This window comes from Phyllopteryx taeniolatus, chromosome 17 (assembly GCF_024500385.1).
Source record: "Phyllopteryx taeniolatus isolate TA_2022b chromosome 17, UOR_Ptae_1.2, whole genome shotgun sequence".
Taxonomy (NCBI): domain Eukaryota; kingdom Metazoa; phylum Chordata; class Actinopteri; order Syngnathiformes; family Syngnathidae; genus Phyllopteryx; species Phyllopteryx taeniolatus.
In genome coordinates this window covers 22,112,376-22,132,820 of record NC_084518.1, presented here as the reverse complement: position 1 = coordinate 22,132,820, position 20,445 = coordinate 22,112,376, and the positions used below count along the sequence as shown (strand labels likewise).

Genomic DNA, 20,445 nt, shown 5'->3' with positions numbered 1-20,445 from the left:
TCTAGTGGTAAGTGCAGGAATCACTGCCCAGGTACAATTCAGTTGTATTTCACTTTTTAGGAGCATACATTTTCTTTGAACCTTTAAGAACTGTTTGTTTGAAAACTTTGATTTCGGTACAATTTGGATTTGACTTTGGCTCACACTTTACCGCGATGCTTTTAAACGAGCGGTATAAACTCCCGCCATATTCATTGAGGCCAACTTAGCAACATTTCAGCGCGACCTGTTATCGTGAACTACTTAACAATGAACACGGATCGACGACTTGAAGTACTTTGGCCACCTCTGGTAATATGAAAACATTATAAATCCTTCCAATTCATTGCACAGTATTGTGTGGGATTGAAGTGAAAGAGAGAAAGAGAGAAAGAGACCAAAACCAAATGGGACGATGCACGACGAATGTGAGCATGACGACACGCACGCGCGTGGCCCTTTTCTTGATCTCGTGCGCTCGCCCATTGGCCTGAGATGACGTCATGCGCAGCAGAAACAATAGAGCCCACCTCCCAGCGCGCGCGCACTCACTCCGCCAAGCAAGCGCTCCTCATGCCCGCCCCCCCCCCCCCACCCCCAGGCCCCCCCAGGCCCCCCCCCCCCCCTGCTCAGTCAAACAATCCATTTCTCGCTCTCTCGCTTTTTTTTTTTTTTTTAAGTATCTTCTTCTTCTTCTTCTTCTTCTTCTTCTTCTTTTTGAAGCCTCATGACCACGCGAGCGCGCGGACAGGCTCGGCGCCGCGCACATCTGGATCCGACCAGATCCGTCGGTACCGGCGCGGGCGTGAAGACGACGAGTGGTGACGCCGCATGTAAAATGACGACCACACCGCCGGGCTGCCTCTCTTGATGTAAGTGGCTCGCTTCGGTCCGGTTCCGGTCGGGTCGGGTCGGGTCGGGTCCGCCTTGCGTGCTGCACGCGTGCACGCGCCGAGTGTGACATCTGGGAGCTTGTCTCCAACGCCGCTTTGTGGGTTGAACATTGAACGTGCTTCATTTTCAAAGTCTGCTGACATGTTATGTGCGGTGGGGTTTCTTCGAAATGAGTCATCATTGCTGTTTGAATGAAAGGATTGTGCAGGACGCAAAGTCTGTCAACATAGTCCCAAAAAAAAGGGCGATTGAATAGTGGAAAATCAGGTAGTGGGGCTCCATGTGCTGTGGCTTCACGAAGACAACAAAGATGCTATTACCACTTATTATAAGGGCCAATCATCCAATTATGTTTTGATGACATGACAGTTTGGAGATAGATAGACGCGTGTGTTACATACTGCAGCTTAAGTCGACTAGTGCTTTTAGTTACATTACTGTCAGATCATTGATTCCACATCCAGTGCAAAGGTTAGCAATCGAGGGCACAACGGCGGGCACGAGGGGTCGTGCTTCTGAGGCCGTGGGTTCGACTCCTTGCGTTCATCTCGGGGCGTCTGGTTTTCCTTGTTCCGTCAACACGCGAGCAGGCCCCAAAACGCCCGTGCGTTCCATTGTCAAAGGTTTCTACGACCTAATTGAAACGGATGTCAGTTATCCACTTTGTGAAAGTCGGATCAGCGCCAGCGAATGCTTTGCACATTCTCCTCGTTGAACTTATTGTTGAATTCATTCCCCTGTGACGGCGTTAATCAAAAGTGAGCAGTGTTTAGCTTGTCGTTAGGGTCACGCACAAACCCATCCGCGTGTCTTTGCTCTCCAATTTTTTTTTTGGGGGGGGGGGGGGGGTCAAGCTGTTTGTTTGAAATGACCCTTTTTACGCCAATATATCAGCGGCGTGTAAACGATGTTGTTGTGTCAATGCATGACAATGGCTCTCCAAAACGAACAGCGGGGCTTCAGAAGCCCCTCCCCCGAGGAGATTCTTCTTTAAAGCACACTGTGGCTGTTGGGTTGTTTTTTTTCCCCCAGCAGCTGACAGAGGACTCGAATTCCAACTTTCTTTTCTAAGGAGCTTTTCTTCTGTCGCTATTCTTAGCGGTCTATATCAGGCCACGTTTTTTGCTCCTTCTGATGAACATGCGCACCACAAATCAGAACGCTTTGCAGGAATCGAATGTCATCATGCTGCCGGTTCCATTTATAATATCCACTGATGAGCAGTGGTCTTGTCTGGAAAGGACTTTTCTTGGTTGTAAACTTTTCGAGCCACCTCCACACATCTTCTGGGTCTTCCCGTTGCGTAGGTGTCACGTCTAGATGTTGTCGTGCATCCCAATCGGGAGTAGCTCAGAATAATGTTGCAGCGCCCGGAGCGCAGACAACCGCAATTTGGTCATTTGGTTCGCTCGCCGCCGAGCGTGTCAGGACTCTGATTGTGAGGTCCCGCGGCTCGCTGATGAAACGCAGAAACGAGGCCGATGGTCATTTGGAAAATGGCCCGTAACAGTCATTTGGCTGGAGCCGAATGATTGGCAAAAACAATTGGATCGGAAGTCAACGGCAGGTTGAATTGTGGCCCTAATTGCAATTGTGAGGCCGCGCGCACCCTATCGGCTGCGTTTCAGATACGCTTTTCAAATCCCGCGACATATCCCCATTTGCTGAAATCAAGGATTCGCTTGGACTTGGTGCAGATGATGTTGATCCTTTGGCACCGTGCGGGCTCAACACTCTCAACTTGAAGAATGCACGGTGTGGCTGCTTCTGACGGGACATTGAGGACGCAGCGTCTGATCCACGTGCACTTGGGCCGGTTGCCAGTCGACACAGCGCAGGCTTTTATTACCCTTTGAGCTGCACTTCAACTCTTCAAATGTTTGGGTCGCGACCTGACACGGTGGGAATGCAAAGCTTTGTCCAATTTTGCGAAAATACAATTCTTGCGTCATGAAAGGAAGAGTGCTCTTGTTCAAATATTTTAGCAGGATAGAGAGATTTTCTTTTTCAATAACAAATGACGGGGAAGTCTTACATCGTAGTTCATCAAGTCCATTTTCTTTCTCTGTGTTTCTGTTCATAAAAATTCACAAAGACTACAAAAGGTGCCACTATTTCAATAAGCCAAAACAAAATACAGTTTTTCACCCTTTGGTCATTGTCAGGACAAGCTCATCTGTCCATCTTAAAATAGATGCCCTCGCAGAATTCTGCAATCCTGGTGTTGTTGTTGTTGTTTTAATTGTAAACGTCGACGTGAGCGCAGCCCGTCTGTAACAGGACGTTCAGAGGATGCGAAGCTTGCGGCAGTGTCGAAATATAGCAGCGCCTTTTTGCTGTCTTGACCTAACAGCGCCATCGCTTGCCCTTCTTGTAGTGCGTCGTCGTCATTGTGCAATCATAGAATAACTGCATTATTACGCAATATGCTATTGCATGATATGAATATTGATTTCTTGTTTCCTATTGATCGTTTGAGCTTGACATCAAACGATCAATAGGAAACAAGAAGTCAATATTTGAGTGATTTACGTCTGGCGTCCGACGACAGCCCCTCATGTTCAAGCCGCCCGTTGGCCACGGGAGTCAAATTATCGAGATGGTGTTTTCTCGTCTCCAATGTTGGATCCGAGGTATTTGACGTTACCGTAACAACACGGCGCCGTAGTTTGCCCCAAAACCAGAACACTTTGCACTGGGAGAGTCATCGCAATGAAAGTAGATTTGCCTTTGTTAGATTGTGCCGCTTGAACGAGTTGTGTGGTACAAGTGCACACATTGTAAAGCCTCATTGTAAAGTTATGTACACCGAGTGAGTGATGTTTGCAAACCCCGTCAATGCGCTGGAAGCTCAAATGGGTTTTTCTGCAGTCCAACGGCTGCTCCGATTTACGGGGAGGTTGAAATCACCTCGGAGACATTTTGCAGCATTGCTTGAGCCAAACTACTGTATAATCACAACTCTGATTCAGTCGTTCCAAACATCCTCTCGAGAAGCCTCTGCTGTGATGCACCAGAAAAAAAAGGGATTATGCATACTGTGCCATTTCTCCCAATCTTGATTGAGCGTAGCCTGATTGGTCTTTCCTGTTTGCAGTCACACAGTGCGTCCTCTCTGCTGCATTCAGGCACGTGTAATGCATTTGACCACGGGCAGAAGAAACACAAAGATCGTCTTTGAATCTTTTACAGGCAGCTAGCCGTCTGTTCCCCAACAGCTTCTCCCCGAAACACTGCGCCGTCCATCTTTGAAAGCAGACTTAACACAACGGTACATCTGCTCTGTGAAAGATGACTACAGCGCCCAGAGCTAATCACTGGAGTTCTGCTCTTACGTCTCTTGAAGGCAAAGCAATACATTGGAAAAAGAAAAAAAAACTCCCTTGCACCACAAGAGGGAGGGCTCTTTTTTTCCTCAGGGGCACCCTACCTGGCGAGGAAGCGCCGTCACTCGTCACATTGACAGATGGGCCGAATATAGCCACAAGGTTCGCACTTTTGTCTTCGCAACACAAGCCGCGACATGAGGTACACATGGACAATCTAATGAAGAAGGCAAACAAAAGGTTACACTGTCCGAGGGGTACAAAAAGTCTACACACCCTTGTTCAAAAGCCCTGTTTTTTCAAAACTTCTTCCACCATGAGCGTGGCCTCTAAATGAGAAAGAAAATGGCATCTTTTCAAAATCAACAAGTGAAATCATGTGGTTGCACTAGCGTGCACACGCTCCTATATTTGGGATGCGTTCCATCGGACCAGAACGACATCTCTCAAACACGCGGGAAAAGGTGTTATGGTCCGATGAAAGCAAGGTTGAACTTTTGGGCCATAAGTCCAAAAGGTACTCGTTACTAAAAGAACACCAAATAGTGCCGACAGTGACACACGGTGCTTTGGAGCTGTTTTTCTTCAGCTGGAACTGGGCCAGCCTGAGACAAGGTGAAGGGAATCCTGAACAGTTCCAAATAGCGGTCAAGTTAGCACGAAACCTTCCGGCTTCTGCTAGAAAGCAAAAAGCCTACTAGAACAGCTGAAATGGATTTGGGCCTCTTCAGAAGCGCTTTGAATGGTGAATGTGATTCATTCTGAACAGAAGTTATAACAGTTGTTTATTATTGCCGCCGCTCAAGAAGATGAGGGGGGGAAAAAAAAAAGCAATTCCATTTTATCGTTTACATGCCACGTTAATAATAGAAACAGTTTTGAATGATCTTGGTTGTGTTTTTTTTTATCCTGGCATTTTTAAAAAGGGGTGTGCAGACTTTTTGTATCCACTGTATATCATTGTTGAGGTTGTCGTGGTGTCAAAGTGTACTGCATAAAACCGAGAGCCTCCAAAGACTCGTTTGTTCTTTTTGGATGATTTTATTCGCAAAGCATGAAGTGTAAGATTTGAGATTTCTTTTTGAAGGGATCGCATCCAAGCCGAAGACTGCCGCGTAAACCCACCCGTGTGTTGGCCTCCTGGAATCCCACTCGATTCGATTCGATTCGATTTGAGGGCACGGCAATGATATTACTGGGAAATGAATCCCATTAATCCCATCAGATCAAATACACACTTTTGAAAGACTGTCGAAAGATTTGCAGGTGAAGTAAGCTGCGTCTGCTAATGCAAAATTTCCATCGGTAACAGAGAAACTCGTCTCGCCAGTCTAGTGATCCGCTGAAATTGTGTACCCGCATCACTGCCGATACCGGAGGCAGGCTAGCATTGCCTTCTCCTTTTTTGGTGGGATCCTTTTGTCTCGGCGACTCTGACTGTCTGCTGTATGAACAACTATGAGGGAGTGAAAAGGCCACTGGCCGGCCTTCGGTGACTGCGCGAGAGAGAGAGAGAGCGGCTTCCGCCGTGACAAATCTGGGTCAATGTAACCCCCACCCCCACCCCCACCCCCCTCTCTACCACAGGCTAAGCTGAAAAAGAAAAAACAAAACTCACACACTCGCCCGAGATGAGGACGCCATCAACGGTGCGTGTGCGTGTGCGTAAGCGTGGGCATACCAGAGATCAGGTTGCCTTCTCTATGTGTCGCCGTTTGTTTCCGTGTGGGGACGGAGGGCATCCCCGCAATATTTGGGATTTGGTTGTCTGGTCAATTTGGCACACGAGGGATGTTTTGTGCATTTCCATACAACCTCGTCTAATGCTTCGAGCCATGCATTTCGGTTTTGGTTTTTAGTCGTCCACACACTAAAGGAAGACACTTTGCAGGGCAGCCACTTGATTTTAGATCAACTAAGACATTGGTATCGACCAATTTCAGTTCACTATAGCATGTAGCAAAGACAGGGGACAAACAATCATAATCAATGACAATTTTGGATCATGAATGCAATGTTTTGAGCAGACAAATTCTTCATTTTGGCTGAAGGAGCCATTCAACTGTGAATTACAGTCATGGCTAAAAACGTCGGACCCCCTGGGGCGCCAATGTTGTCAAATCTGCACACAGAGATTAGGGAGGGAGGGGCTTCGTCTTCTAGTCAGCGACACTGGCGCGAAAGGCCTTGTCGACTGTTATTCTCTGTGACATTGATGCTGGCGGAGAATCATCCGTCATGTCAATCTGTCGACGTCACCGTGTGAAAAGGCTTCACGCGATCTGAATGCGGCTTTGCTCGTTTGGCTTTGCGACGCAGGTGAAAAACCGAGAACCGCTTTCAAACCCGCAGCCACCTGTATGACGCGCAACCGAGTTTACGAGCAGGCCCGATGAGCCCAAAAACTGCGCTCTTAGCGGTATCGAGGGCAGGAGCCTACGCTACAATTTGCAACCAACTGAACTGCGTGGTTAAAAGTAAATCAAGTATTTAATCAACAGATTAATGAGTGGTGGAGGCATTAAACATCACCGACGATCCTCATTCATCAGTGTGTGTGTGTGTGTGTGTGTGTGTGTTTTCTGTTGTGGTGGAGTGTCATGAAACGATAGAAAGTTTGCCTTTTCACGAACTGTGATCCATCGCTCCTCGGCGCTGTGTCGCCTTGAGGAAGGGTTGGATTGTCGTGTGTGATGTTTGTGGCGGCCCGTTTACAAGACAAATGCACATCTCCGATGGAGCCGACCAGTCGGCATCATTCTGTTCCGATTTTAGCAGTGACCATTTTAAAGCGGACTCCGAGGCACCGTTCAAAATGGCGCGCACGGCCGGTGGGCTTCGAAGGTCGCAAAGTCCGGCGGTGCGTATTGATCGTCGGCCGTGGCGCCATCCTCCACGTGGGCAGACGTGATGAATCCTCTGAGGGAGGAAGGTTGCTGCACGTTCCCCGCGATGTTTGCAAATAAGCCATTTTCCATCCTGATGAGCATACTCTTGCCCCTCTCTGATTCGATTTTGCATCCGAATGGCACCTCCTGTTGTTGCGGTGTCGAACCTTTCCATATATCCATGAACGTTCCGTTTGTGGCGAGTGGCACGGCAGCAGAAAGGCGGACGCGCACACTGAAATGGATTTGGGGTCCAAAGGGGGTCGTTCCTCGCAACAATTGAGGTCGAGGTCTTCAGGCTGTAATCTTCATGTGCCATTTGTGCGGTCAATCGGAGATGTGACATCGATGTGACGTGAGGTGGGACTCGTACAAATGTGACAAACGTACCGAAAACTTTTCCGGTGTTGTGCTTTTGGGGTATGACTTCACATCTCATAAAGCATTGAGTAGCTGCGCCGACAATGAAAGGGCAAATGGTACTGTGGAAATAGGACAAATAGGACAATGATCGTAATTTGGGGACAAAATCTGGGGAATTTGAATTTGTTTGCTTTGCCTAAACTCTGCCTTCGTCTTTCTTCCTCTTTGCCGGACAGCTCCCCATGAAGCCAGATGCCTCCTCTTCCTCTGGACGAGCGCATCGCGGTCATCCGGCGGCCAGAAAACATAGCCTTGCGTGAGGCTTCGCCTCAAGCCCTCCCACATCCCTCCTCTTCCAATGGACAAATTAGCCGTGCCCCTCGCCCTCACTTTGCTCAGCCTCCTTTCTACTCACCCACCTGTAAATCTCTGACTCTGGAATGCAAACGCAGAGCTTCCCGTCCGCAGAAAACCACGGCCGAGCGTTCCGTCGTACCGCCCGGTCACGGGCGCGTCCCGAGCCACCGCCACAGCAACGGAACCGTAACGCTCAGCCCTCGACCGCCGTCCCACACGCATACTATCGATATCAGATTGACTCTGGACAAAGGCAACTCGCTCGAGGGTACGCGGGGGAAATGCGGCCCTCCGCGTTCGGATCAGCGTGAGAGAAGAACCGGCGGTGCCGAGCCGTCAGGCGGAGGTGAGCACAAATCACAGCGAAGTCGACACAGTCAGCCGTCGTCGACATCCGCCGGAGGAGGAGTCCTGCGCTTTGTCCCTGCCCAGGCACAGCGGTACAACCTCGAGAAAGAAACGGCAACTTCTGGGAGCAGACCCGACCCTCAATTCCCCTTGCTGGATCATAAGCATTCCAAGCCGGGAACCGTGCGGCACAGTCTCCCCTACCCCCGCAATTCCGTCCCCGTTCCCCATGCAGCCGTCCTAAACTCTTCCTCTCCGCCTCCGCCCGCACGCATCCCCGCCTCCTTCCAAGAATTTCGCCAGCCTCGCGCATCCCGCCACAGAGATCCCCGTCCTCATATTCTTCACGGTCTCCCCCTGTCCCCCTGCACGTCCCGCGCAGGAGGGTTCCCCAGTCCCGACCACACCTGCACCGTTGACTGCACCCACCCCTTCGGATGTGGTTGCTGGAGGTTGGTGAGGTGCAGAGGGTCTAAAGGGCACGCCTCCGCTTGCCAAGGAGGCGGAAGTAGCTCTTCCACCTCGTTCTCTTGCGTTCATAATGTCGGCGCGGTAAAAAAAGGAGGCAGAGAAATGGGCCTGAGAAATCTGGGAGGGTGCCTTTCCGCCGCTTCCCCGTCGAACACTTCGTCAACCAACAGCACCGTGTCTGAACACCGATCAAGCCTGTTCAAGCCTCTCCGCTGTGCCTCCTGCGCGACTGAGGCCGGACACTTTGAGAGTCCCGCTATTCTTCGTAAAAAGATGGTGGGGGGATGCCTGCCTTGTAGCCCGATGTCCTCGTCTGGCCCTCTCCGGGCAATACAAAGCTGCGTCACGGGTTGCAATCCCAAAGCCTCCCACGCAGGGAGCTCCACCTGCAGCTATTGTAGCAGCGACCCCATAGTGGTAACATTCGACCCTCGCCGAGGCCAAGCCCCGGGACGAAGCATCGGAGCGCCTCATTCGGCCGCGATGTTCCGAGCTGCTGCTGCTGAGGATGATGAGGATGAGGATGAGGATGATGATGATGATGATGATGATGACGACGACTACGGCGTGCGCACCATCTGGCCCGAAGAACTGGCAAGAAAGATGACCCATTCAACGGCCCAAGAGAATCACTGCGCCGGAATAGGAGTGGGCAAGACGAGTTCCAAGCAGATCCAAAACGCAAGCCGAAGAACTGGGCTCGTCCGCCTGGACTGCCGAGAGCTCCGGGAGTACGCGCACTCTCGGCTCACAGACCACGCCGGCCGGCGGCGACTACGGCAGGACAAGACGGCCGCCCTGGATTTCACGGGCCGCGGGTCGGGACCGGGGTACGACGAACAACGAGGAGCGGCCGGCGCTTTTGAGCGCAACCGAGACGCACCGTATCCTCGTTCGCCTTCTCCACCTTCGCCAGTTTCTTTTTCGCCGCCGCCGCCGTCCGCGCCCAGCACACTCATCAAACCCGAACCCCGGCAGAGAGACAGGGAGGGCGGGTGTTCTCTACCGTCAGCACGGTCCCTTCACTTGGCTCTGAACTCACTCGACAGAGAGCAAAATGAGGAGAAGAGCAGAAGTAAGACTCTCATCATTCTGTGTTACGGGTCGTCACCGAAAATAGTCCCAACGTGAAAAGTCTGATGCGTATTTGATGCATGTTACGCATATTGCAAAGCTACCATCAGCTGCTACATATGTCCTGGTTCATGTCCATGTTCCTCTTCCTTTCTCGCATTGTTTTTCGCCGTTTATCAGCTGTTGCCTCTTTTAGAATGAATATTGCTAAAAAGTGAAAGAAGAAGGTCAACCAATTGCATAGCTGAAACTAGGTTTCATGTCATTTATGCCCAAATGCTTCCATTTCCTGAACATTAGATTTTCTGGTGAGCAATAAAATGTCATCTTGTCCTCTTCCAGTGCACCTCTCTCTGCCACTCTCCTCTTCGCTGCCAGCCTCCCTGTCTGACGAGTCGGCGATGACTCCCGACGCGGAGAACGCCGTGGTCAGCGCCATCCTGCCGTTCTTGTTCCTCGGAAATGAAAGGGACGCTCGAGAGCTCGATCTGCTGTTGCGCCTCAACGTCGGCTACGTGGTCAACGTGACCGCGCACCTCCCCCTCTACCACCTCAAATCCGGACTGCATTACAAAAGGCTGCCGGCCACCGACAACAGCAAGCAGAACCTTCGGCAGTACTTTGAGGAGGTTTTTGAGTTTATCGGTGAGATGTTTGCACTCATTTGTTGCGACCGTGGCTGTCTTCTTCGTTTTTTCTCTCAATTCAACTTGAGCGGTGGCCTACGCGATGCTGCTCATACCTGAAATGTCGGCACGCGACGCGAGATATATCGACTCGTAACGCGGAGACACTCATAGGTTGGGGCGCTTGTAAGTAAGTCAAGGTACCACCGTACTTACAACTGCTCTATTCCAGTTTGGCCGTGGGCAAAAAAAAACGATGCTATTCTGCTTGGTCACGGCTGTTGAAGTGGCCTAAAGCGAGGCACTGCACTTTGCCCTCACAGATTGACTTTATCGTGGTGTATTTTCTGGGCTGTTGGGTGGCAAAAGTGACATCGGCTGTTTTTCTTTGTTGGCTTCGTCCACAGAGGAAGCATATCAGAGCGGCCAGGGTGTGTTGGTGCATTGCCAGGCAGGCGTGTCCCGTTCTGCCACCGTCGTCATCGCCTACCTAATGAAGCACACCCTCATGACCATGACGGACGCCTACAAATACGTGCGCAGCCGTCGTCCTGTGGTGTCGCCGAATCTAAACTTCATGGGGCAGCTTTTGGAGTTTGAGAGGGACCTCAACTCTGGCGTGACTCCTCGCATCCTGATGCCCAAACTTGACGGTGTAGAGACCCAGGTGTAAGGACGATCGGGGGATCAGGAACACGAGGGGAACGGGGCTCTGTTTGGCGATCGGTGCACTTTGATACCGGGAAACATGAGAAACTGATAAGTGACCTCATGTTAGTAGCTATTTAACTTGATCATCACCCCGTCCACTTTGTAGATAACGCGCCAATACAGATGCGATCTCTTTTTTTCCTCATCATTTACACGAAGAAGCGTGCAAACGCTATCGAGGCTATGTTTACGTTATGTTGCGGGCGGTCACGGCGGCCCCGTTGCAGGGGGAAAAAAAGGCATTATTTGTGAGCGGAATTGGCAAACATTCGATTGCCGTGGATACCCGGCAAGATGTTCAAATTGTTCAAACCTTTTCCACAGCAATCCGGTGGGCCCTCGCGAAACGGGTTACACGCAACTTAAGCCGTGTGTATGTAACGCAATTTAGAGGTGATCCGGAATGGAACGGGAAGGCTATATTTGCAATCCGGCACCTCGCAATCATTTCGCACAACTCTTATAAAGCTGAGCCATGTGTTTCATTGACCTACAGTGCCCGCGCGCCCGTTAATCACGTACATACACACTGTGCGGTGTGTTATGTACGTGATTAACGGGCTCTTTTTTTCATGTTTTGGTACAAGAGTCAATGTTCGAGGGCAATATTATCGAACATGAATTGAGTGCTAGCGTACTCCGCTGCCCTCCCCGGGAGAAAAATGCGTTTTGGGCAAACGGGGCTGCTGTGGCTTCCGCGAACTCGCCGTCAATACGGCCTCACACAAGCCATACGTGCACGCAAAATTGCATCGCTGCTCTTAAGACGATAGTTTCCAACATGTAGCGACATGTAGCGCGTTCTTACAGTGCACTTTGCCAATCTGTTAATGACGAAGGTTCATAATACAGATACGAGTAGCACGAATGTGTCTGATGATTTCTTTGGGTGCTTTGGTTTTAGTCAGCCATCCTGAAATTCCAAACGGCGGACATTGCCGCGCTAAGAAAGGGAATTTGTCGGTTCCTTGGGAAATGCATATAGATATTTGGTCCACTTATAGGAGCTAATACGAGTGTTGTATCAAGAATTCTGCATTAAGTAAGTCATGTATTATTCAGTTTAAAAGACATTGCTGAGTCCTATTTTTGCGATTGTAGTCTTCCGTCAAATTGTGGAGCTGACTCTTTTGGGTTTTCTTTTTTTTTTTTTTTTTAGCTACGGGTAACATACGTGAGACAAAATGTTTCAAAACAAGTAAAAACACCTCAGCATCAGTATCGTCTCGCGACACAATAGTAAACATTATTAGATGTATTGTGCAGCTGTATACAAAATGAAAACTGGATACAACTCTTGTATTGGATTGTAGAGATGTAATAGTGTGGTCAGCGAGTACTTTGTGTGTATTATGGTCTGGCACCACATTCACACTCGACGGATAACCTTTCGAGTTAAGCTCACAGGACACTTTTTTTGTAATTTCAACTCTAATGTGTTGTTCCCTGACTCAAATTGCATAAGAGAGAGCGAGCGAGAGAGCGAGAGAGCCGTTTCAAGTGTTTCTCTCTTACTGACACTCCTCAAACCAAATCTGCTTTTCCAGAGTTGCCAGCGGCCATTGTTATGTTTGCCCCTCTCCTGCCTTATTGTACTCACTGCGGCGCTCGCGACTATGCATCGCTGCACGGTGAAGGCTTCGCTCGGATCGGGCAAGGTACCGAGAGTCACTGTGAACGCTTCTTCGACTGCGAAGGTCGAGGCCTTGAAGAGGTCCGTCCGCTCGGAATCTATTACTTCTTGATCTTTCGTGTCAGAAAGAAAAACAAAATCGCCACTGAAACAAGATGACAAACGTAGTCTCTCCTGTGATATCTAAAGGTGGGGCTATACATTGTTTCATGTTTATTGTATTCAGCTTTGACTGGCAGGGGTTTGCCCGATGCGGCAGCGTGCTGCTGTTGTATTTGTAAACTCGTTTGATCGAAAGAATTGAGGGTTTTTTGAGCGGATCATAAGCCACGGGAATTATATTGCACCATTTGAAACGCGTGCTGTATATACACTGTGCTGTGTTCCAAAATTGGACGAAGGAAGACGTTTTGCTTGAATCGGTCGTTTTTCCCTTATTCAAATAAGATCATGAAGTGTTCATTTGACTCGGAGAATCATCAATTGAGTCTTCCCGAGCTTCGACCGCAGTGGAAGAGAGCCGTGATTTTTATACACTTCATATGCAAATGGCTGTCGAAGGAAGTTGTTTCATGTCATACTTGATGAACCTACTGGAGAGATATTCTCCTTGGGCCGCAGTCTAGCGGGAAAAACATTTTTATGGGGCATTTGTAAAGCCGAAAGATTTGCCGTGTTTTTTTGATACATTGTAAATAAGTGCATCGCATACTTGGTGGAACGTCCTGTTATACTGCTATTTGTATTTTGCCAATCTTTCATCAACGTGTTACTTTCTGCAGCAAATATCACCTTTCCAGCCACCGCTTATTCAATTGAAAGGCAAAAAGAAAATGATGACCTTCTTTCCTCAGAATTGGACAAGTCCGATGCTCGTGCGTTGAAAATTCTACGACCTATTATATGATCTACCTGTGATCTCCCCTCCTTCCCGGAAAGGATTGTCTCTTTTCATACTGTAGTACTCAGTCGTTCTATTTCGACAATGTCTTCACCTAATTATTTCATGTGCACTGTGACTAATACAATGCTGCTATATCACTAAGACTTCTTGGTATGTCACATTTATCACAAAAAGGTGCAGAAAGCACGCTGCCTCAAAGCTGTGTGTTCATTTCACTGGCAACTTGCACAGCTGAAGCAACTGTCGTGTCTTCCTTGAAAAAAAAAAGAAGAGACATTTTGGACCTTTCTTTTAGGCCGTTAATGGCTCGCCGTGATGCGTCTTTTGCTGCAGATGTGTTGGTCTACAGCAGAGGTCACAATGCAACAAGCCAGCGCGTGAACTTGCACACTGGTGACACGGCGCGCCCACCGGTCCCCACAAGAACTCAAAAGCCGCACAAAATCGATCAAAAGCCTCAGTGGCTCAGAGGAACATCATTGAGATTTGAATCCGCGTGGGGTTCAGAACCCTCTACGGTGGCCGCGAAAGCTTTGTGGGCATTGAAGTCAGATCGCAAAAACGGAACAGCGGCCCAGGCCACCTGGACGCAGAATATTAGGGATAAATGTGTAGGAACAATTCAATTCCTTCCGGAAATGGCCTCCCTCAAACTGCTTCCACAAGTCACAGTTGTCCCGAGATGTATGCAATAAAGAATGAAGACTCAGGGGGGACTAAGTGGCAAAACCCAACTGCAAACCAAGGAATCGACCCACATGTGTAGCTTCCAAACGATAGGTGCCTCAGCTCTAGGAGCCTTCCCAGCTCCTTTGAAATGAAGCTGAAAAATACAATTTGTACATATTCAAATTCACCCTTTGTATAAACAATTCAGGGGTGTCAAACCAAGCAATCATCGTGTAGCACAAATATGCAAAGCATCAAGTTATACTGACGCCATTGAGAGAAAATGAGACCCCCTTTTTCCACATACGTGACATCTTCTAGGCATCCAGCAATTCGAAATGAAATGTGCTTTGGAAGATCAATTTTGTGTGATTATTCCTGTCCCTAAGTAGAGAGTGCGTTGGCACGATGACGATGACGACTTCCCATCCAGGCCGAGCAGTTGTGCAATAGACACGCCCGAACCGTGGACGGCGGCGGCTCGACTGCATTGGATGGGACTGACAGACGATTTACTGGCGCAACTGAAGATCTCTCTCATGACCTCCACTTTCGTCGATGCTTCGAAACCAATCAAATGTTGACCCTCGCAGGATCCGAACAGCGTGCGGTGGGTGCAAAACGCGACGGCTGGACGGTGACGTCGTTCACGTTCATTTCTCGCGGGCACATTGGAACGCTCCCTTTTGATAATAAAACAAGAAATGAAATATGTAAGCGTTTGTGTTATTTGTATGTTTTCCTTCAAGCAGACGACGCACAAGTCCGAGTTCAAAACTTTGCCGAACATCCAAAACCGCCATGCCCTATGAGCCAACCAACCTTCTCTGGAAGTTGAGTATTGAGCGCCGCCATCAATACAGGCAGCCAATTGTAATCGAGGATTCGGATCATCGTGCCACCCACGGCTGCTTGCTTGGGCATTGCGTAACACTATGTGATCGACCCCCTGCGGGCGCATCAATAGGCGACGTGTTCAGTATGTGGTTGCAATGAACGCCTTGCACGATCACGGCGCTCAAGTGCGCGTGTAGACTGCATGGATTATACTGCGACTGCCTTCTATGATTGCTTCGCTTTCTGGCCTGAAATTATCGATAAGAGCGTTGTTGCATACCGTATCGTGGGTACAATGGGGTCCATCCGCCACTTTGCGGAAGTCATTGCGCGGGGGACAGTATGCGCAATGATGTAATGTACAACAGTGTTGGTAATTCCACCATTAACGGCTAAAAGGACTTCTCATAATTAAATGGTGGCCCTCCCTCTGAATATTGTGAATAAATACCTCTTGCGATATTTTAGTCGTGTCCGACGGGACGGCAACCGCATTCAATTGGTGAGCACGCATTGCAATTGGACTTTTTTGCAGCTTCAAACGCATTGCGGTCGAAGTGACCGAAATAGCGGCGCTACATTTACTCGGCCCAGTCCGGTACGGTACGGTCTTCAGATGGGCCCAAATGAAAATCTTTCAGCAATACGCTCGACGACGGAGTCCCCAAGTCGACAGTATGCTGGCCTTTTACGCAAGGCTTATCCAAAACAGCCGTTGCGGGGGGGGGCGATAACACGCGGGGCAGTACACCGCAAGACCGGGTTCCTTTTTCTTTCATCTTTTTATTTTCCAGCCCGAGACAAAATTCATTGAAGATTTGAAATAGGGAAACTGTTTATTTGGATCTGAATGTAAAGGCAAAGATGTGGCAAGGGAACGTGAGGAAACGGCTCATCTCAAGGGTCTCTGAGCTTGAAGGCCTCCGTGCGTCGTCAGGCTTAATGAAGCATTATTAATCAAGTTAGGAGTCAATGAACCAATAGCAGGGATTAGTTTGCGTATTTGGTGGGAGGAGCAGTCGAAGTTCCTCCCAATGATTTGAAGATGAGATCGCTTCAGAAAAGACATTTGTTGGAGGACTTACAAACGGGGGCTTACACGGATACAAAAATACAATCGCGCAGCCCGTTTCATCGTTTGTCTCTGTAGACGACAATACCGCATTGCATCTACGTTTATTTCGATACATCTGCGTGTACACAGATAGCGCTGTATCAAACATTTGGCCTTGACAATAGGACCCAAACGCTCAGTTTAGCTGGATGCCGTCGGAGAGGTACAGTATTCGTTGAATTCATGGAAAGGGGTGTTTGATTAACACGGCTTTCATGCAGAACTCCACTCCAACAGAATCCCGCTCATAATCATAAGATCATAAACTACTACAGGCACCTATCGCATGGTGCAGTGCAGATTTCCTTGCAAAAAAAGACAAAGAACGTATGGAATGTTGCGGTATTGTGTACGGGATTTAGTTGCCCGAATTGGGGGAAATGCTGGGCACGGGTGAACAAAATGGTTTTGAACTCAATTTGAGTACCGAAATATGATGTACTTTTTTTCCCCATTAGCATCTTTTTTATGATGGGCAATAGAAGTAAAAGAAATTATTGTGATTGGCCTCACAGAAGCCTGTTTAATTAGACCGCCAAACGCGCCATTTACGCCTTCGAATGCAACACACCCAAGTGCTGAAGGTTGCAAACAAGGTTACGAGGTCAAGGTTATCGTCACCCTTTCTACAAATTGAATGCCTCTCATTCACAAAATCTCACACCCATAACAATCACTTTTTCCCCATACAGACTGCAATATTTATCATCACAGCGGGTAAAGTGTTGACAAAACAGAAAAATACATCGGTTGGTTGGCTCTCCTCGCATCAACGGAATCATCGCCCCATCCGATATGGCGGCACTGTCGACGTACGATGCTGCCACAAGCGTGATCTGCGCGTATACGACGTATGCGCATTGGGAGCGCAAACGAAATAGATCCACGGCGAGCTCGGAAAGACCTCTTGGTCATCACGCCAACTTTGCTTTTCGCCGGCACGGTTCGAGATCAAACCATTGCCATCATTCACTCCGTTGCTTAACAACGCCGTTCAACCCCCAACGAAAACGATAGTTGGTCAGATATCGAACTGTTGACCTGGACAGTTACGTCACGATGCGCCGCTATTGAACTATTTCAGACATTCATTTGTAAAACGAACCTTGTGGTCTTGGGTGTCTGAAGGCGCAAATTCAACCGGCTTTTTAGTGCGATGCCGCATCTGCCCACAAGAATGAATTCCAGGGTGCTGCTGTATTGTAACGCATTAGACTGCAGCGGTCCCCATAGCAACAGAGGAGAGGGAGGGCATCCCAGAGAGGGGAGGGGCTAGTGATGATTCAGACCGCTGGAGCTGAGATGAAGTACACTGCAAATCCCAAATAGGCAAAAGCATACATGTCAGCTAGCGCGAGGAAGACTGGGAAAATCCCCAATTTTCACACTTCCCCCCTCGTGGATGCAGCGGCTCCCCCTCCTCCGTCTGGCGGATACCACTCACCGCAGAGGGGATTGCAGCGCACTGGGCCGTTGAGAGCCGGGGAGCGTCCGGGCTGCGGTCTGTGAGGGGCGGGGTCCGGCTACATCGACATCGACAAAACGGGAGAGATTGCACCTGAAGAGCACTATCGTACGGGTAAGGAGACGACAAATGGGTGGATGGGGATGCAAAGATCCACAATAGACTCACTTCAGCTTTGTTACTCCTTATTGACAATGCAGCAATTTTTATTTTTATTTCTAGTCACGTTGATGACACACTCAGAAGCAGGGGGTGCTCATTTCCTCCCCAAGGTTGTTCTCGTTGGCGGTCGAATGGAATCCGTTACCGTCACGTATTCTATTGGGTTGCATTATCTGGCTGCATTATGACACGTTGGCCATAACGACTTGAGACATCTGACTTAAGCGCCGTGTATTGTGGCTTTCGACTCTCCTTGGTTGATTTAAACCTATAAAAATGATTCGACTTGACAAACATGCACGGTTTCTTTGAAATTAACATTTTACGCGTTGACAAACGAAAAGCCGATCCTTTCTGGAGCGCCGCGACTAAAATCGAATAGGAAACGTGATCGAGTTAGTGGTTGCGCGCGGTCCGAGGACTTGACGATCTTTTGCTACGTTGGTATCCAGAATGAAAGGAGACACCCCAGTGAACAGCACCATGAGTGTCGGCCAGGCCAGGAAGCTGGTGGAGCAACTGAAGATCGAGGCCAGCTTCTGCAGGATAAAGGTAAACATGGCGTGCACGACATCAAACTGGGAGCTGCTCATAGTGCGCCTGTCATGCAGACAAATACAATAACCAACATATTCAAAACCACCAGAGAGTAGAAAGACATTGGGTTAAAGGCAGAATATTTCATACATAACCATACATTTTCTAATGCGGCGACTGTACGGCACGAGTGCATGCACACGCTTTTTTTAGCTACATCTCCAATATGATGCCTTATTGAAATTGGACAAATATGTGCCCATTTTGCGCTCGCGCTTCTTTGGTCACACTGAAGGCAATTCTTCTGGTTGACGAGAAAGGCAAGAAAGGCTGCGGGGCCGCACATGAACAAGAAGTAACCTGCCACGCTAGCTTCAGCAACCCGGGGTCGTATTGGCTTTGCGCAGTGCCAGAAAAATCACAGGGTTTTTTTTTGGGTCAAGTGAATTTTTTCCACATCAAGATGATCAGACTGACAGCGTGATGAGAGCTGTTTCCAAATATTCTCGGAAACATTCGGCATTCTAGATGCTCGACGGCTAACACTGCGCAACTTAGTGAGTTCCAATATAAGAAAGCTTGCGTAAAAACTGGACGTTGTGTGTATCTAAATAGCTACTGGATTACTACCTGCAACTACAAGCACAAAAACATGTTAAATGGATAAATAGCCCATCTTACGTCTCAATCAAAATGAAGCACCATTACCGCTGAGCAGAGAGTTTTTGTGGGTTTCGCTCAAAAACAACTCAACTGTTTATTTAGCACCAGTAAAATACGTCGGTGGAAGGGTTGTTACATTTGGGAGCAAATGTGGATAAAAGCTACAGACAGATCCGTTGCATTATTTTCACTTTTCACCTTTCAAGAGAACGACACACGAATCAAGTTGAGAAAATTCCTATTTTGCATTTTGTCGCAATATTTCGAGTTCCATTAGTTCAAGGAGCAGATCGGATTCATCCCTGGTTCCCGTGTGATCAAATTTCATTTCCCACATTTCAAGCGCACTTTGTTAGCGTGTGTATTTTAAGCAACGGGCCCACGCTCACGGACTGCTCCGACGCTCCGCAGGTATCCAAGGCGGCCGCCGACCTGATGGCGTACTGCGACGCCCACGCCTGCGACGACCCCCTGATCACACCCGTGGCCACTTCGGAGAACCCGTTCAGGGAGAAGAAGTTCTTCTGCGCTCTGCTTTGAGCTCCGTCAGGGATCGTTAGTAGCCTTCCAAAAACTAGAAAACGCAGAGTACAATGTGCGCGCGTACCACCGACGACGGCTCGGCGCCCATGCGCGGTCCAGCCCAACACAAAAGGAACACGAGCGAGTTGCCAGGTCCAAAGGAAAAGAAACACACACCACACAAAAATGGTCATCTGTAAGGAAACATCCCATTTTTAAATAGGCCACTCACTCAAGAGGATCTATTGATGTGTAAACATTTCCAATGTCGATTTTATTTGGAATGTTAGTCCAACATTAGAGTTCTAATAATGGCTGTTGATTCTTTAAAGTCATTTATGAGTGAACCGTCATCAGGTCAAAGTAATATTCCGATTGTGTGTGAGTGTGTGTGTTTGTGCGCGCGCTCCTGTCCAATATGTGGTTTAGTGCAAAGGTCAACAAAAACATTCCAAAAGGTGCATCCAACCACCAGCGCCACTTCATTAGGTACACCAGCCAATTATTCATACAATCCTTATTTTGACATTAGAAACAATAATACAGAGGTATTATATGTGTATTATTCACTGAGTGTAGTATTTTGACAAACAATGCCATAGAAAGATGATTCTGATTCTGATTCTGATACGCATGGAATAAATGGTTGTCGTCTGTGTCCCACCCTTGCCTCGGTTTTTATCCGACAATGTGAATTATCGTGGCTGTACTTTCCAGTTGCGTCAGTCAGTAGATGATACTTAATAAGCCACTGTCAATAGTTTGCCCTAATAATATCGGGTTACAGCTCTCGTATCGAATACCAGATCCGATTGTGCAGGCGTATCTGGTCAAAGGGACCGTGAGGGTAATTACTGTACATACAGTATTAACATGAAAATACAGTGTCGCAGTTCCAAGAT

General features: G+C 48.5%; 1 protein-coding gene across 1 annotated transcript; it reads left to right on the top strand.

Moving 5' to 3' along the window:
- The first annotated feature begins 642 nt into the window (after positions 1-642).
- On the top strand, positions 643-20,206 carry si:dkey-175m17.7 (uncharacterized). The gene is made up of 6 exons (XM_061752690.1): positions 643-851; positions 7,687-9,701; positions 10,043-10,345; positions 10,734-10,995; positions 18,274-18,373; positions 19,433-20,206. Exons 2-6 carry the CDS (start codon positions 7,703-7,705, stop codon positions 19,559-19,561), a joined length of 2,793 nt encoding a protein of 930 aa, XP_061608674.1. The 5' UTR covers positions 643-851; positions 7,687-7,702; the 3' UTR covers positions 19,562-20,206.
- Positions 20,207-20,445: the final 239 nt, after the last annotated feature.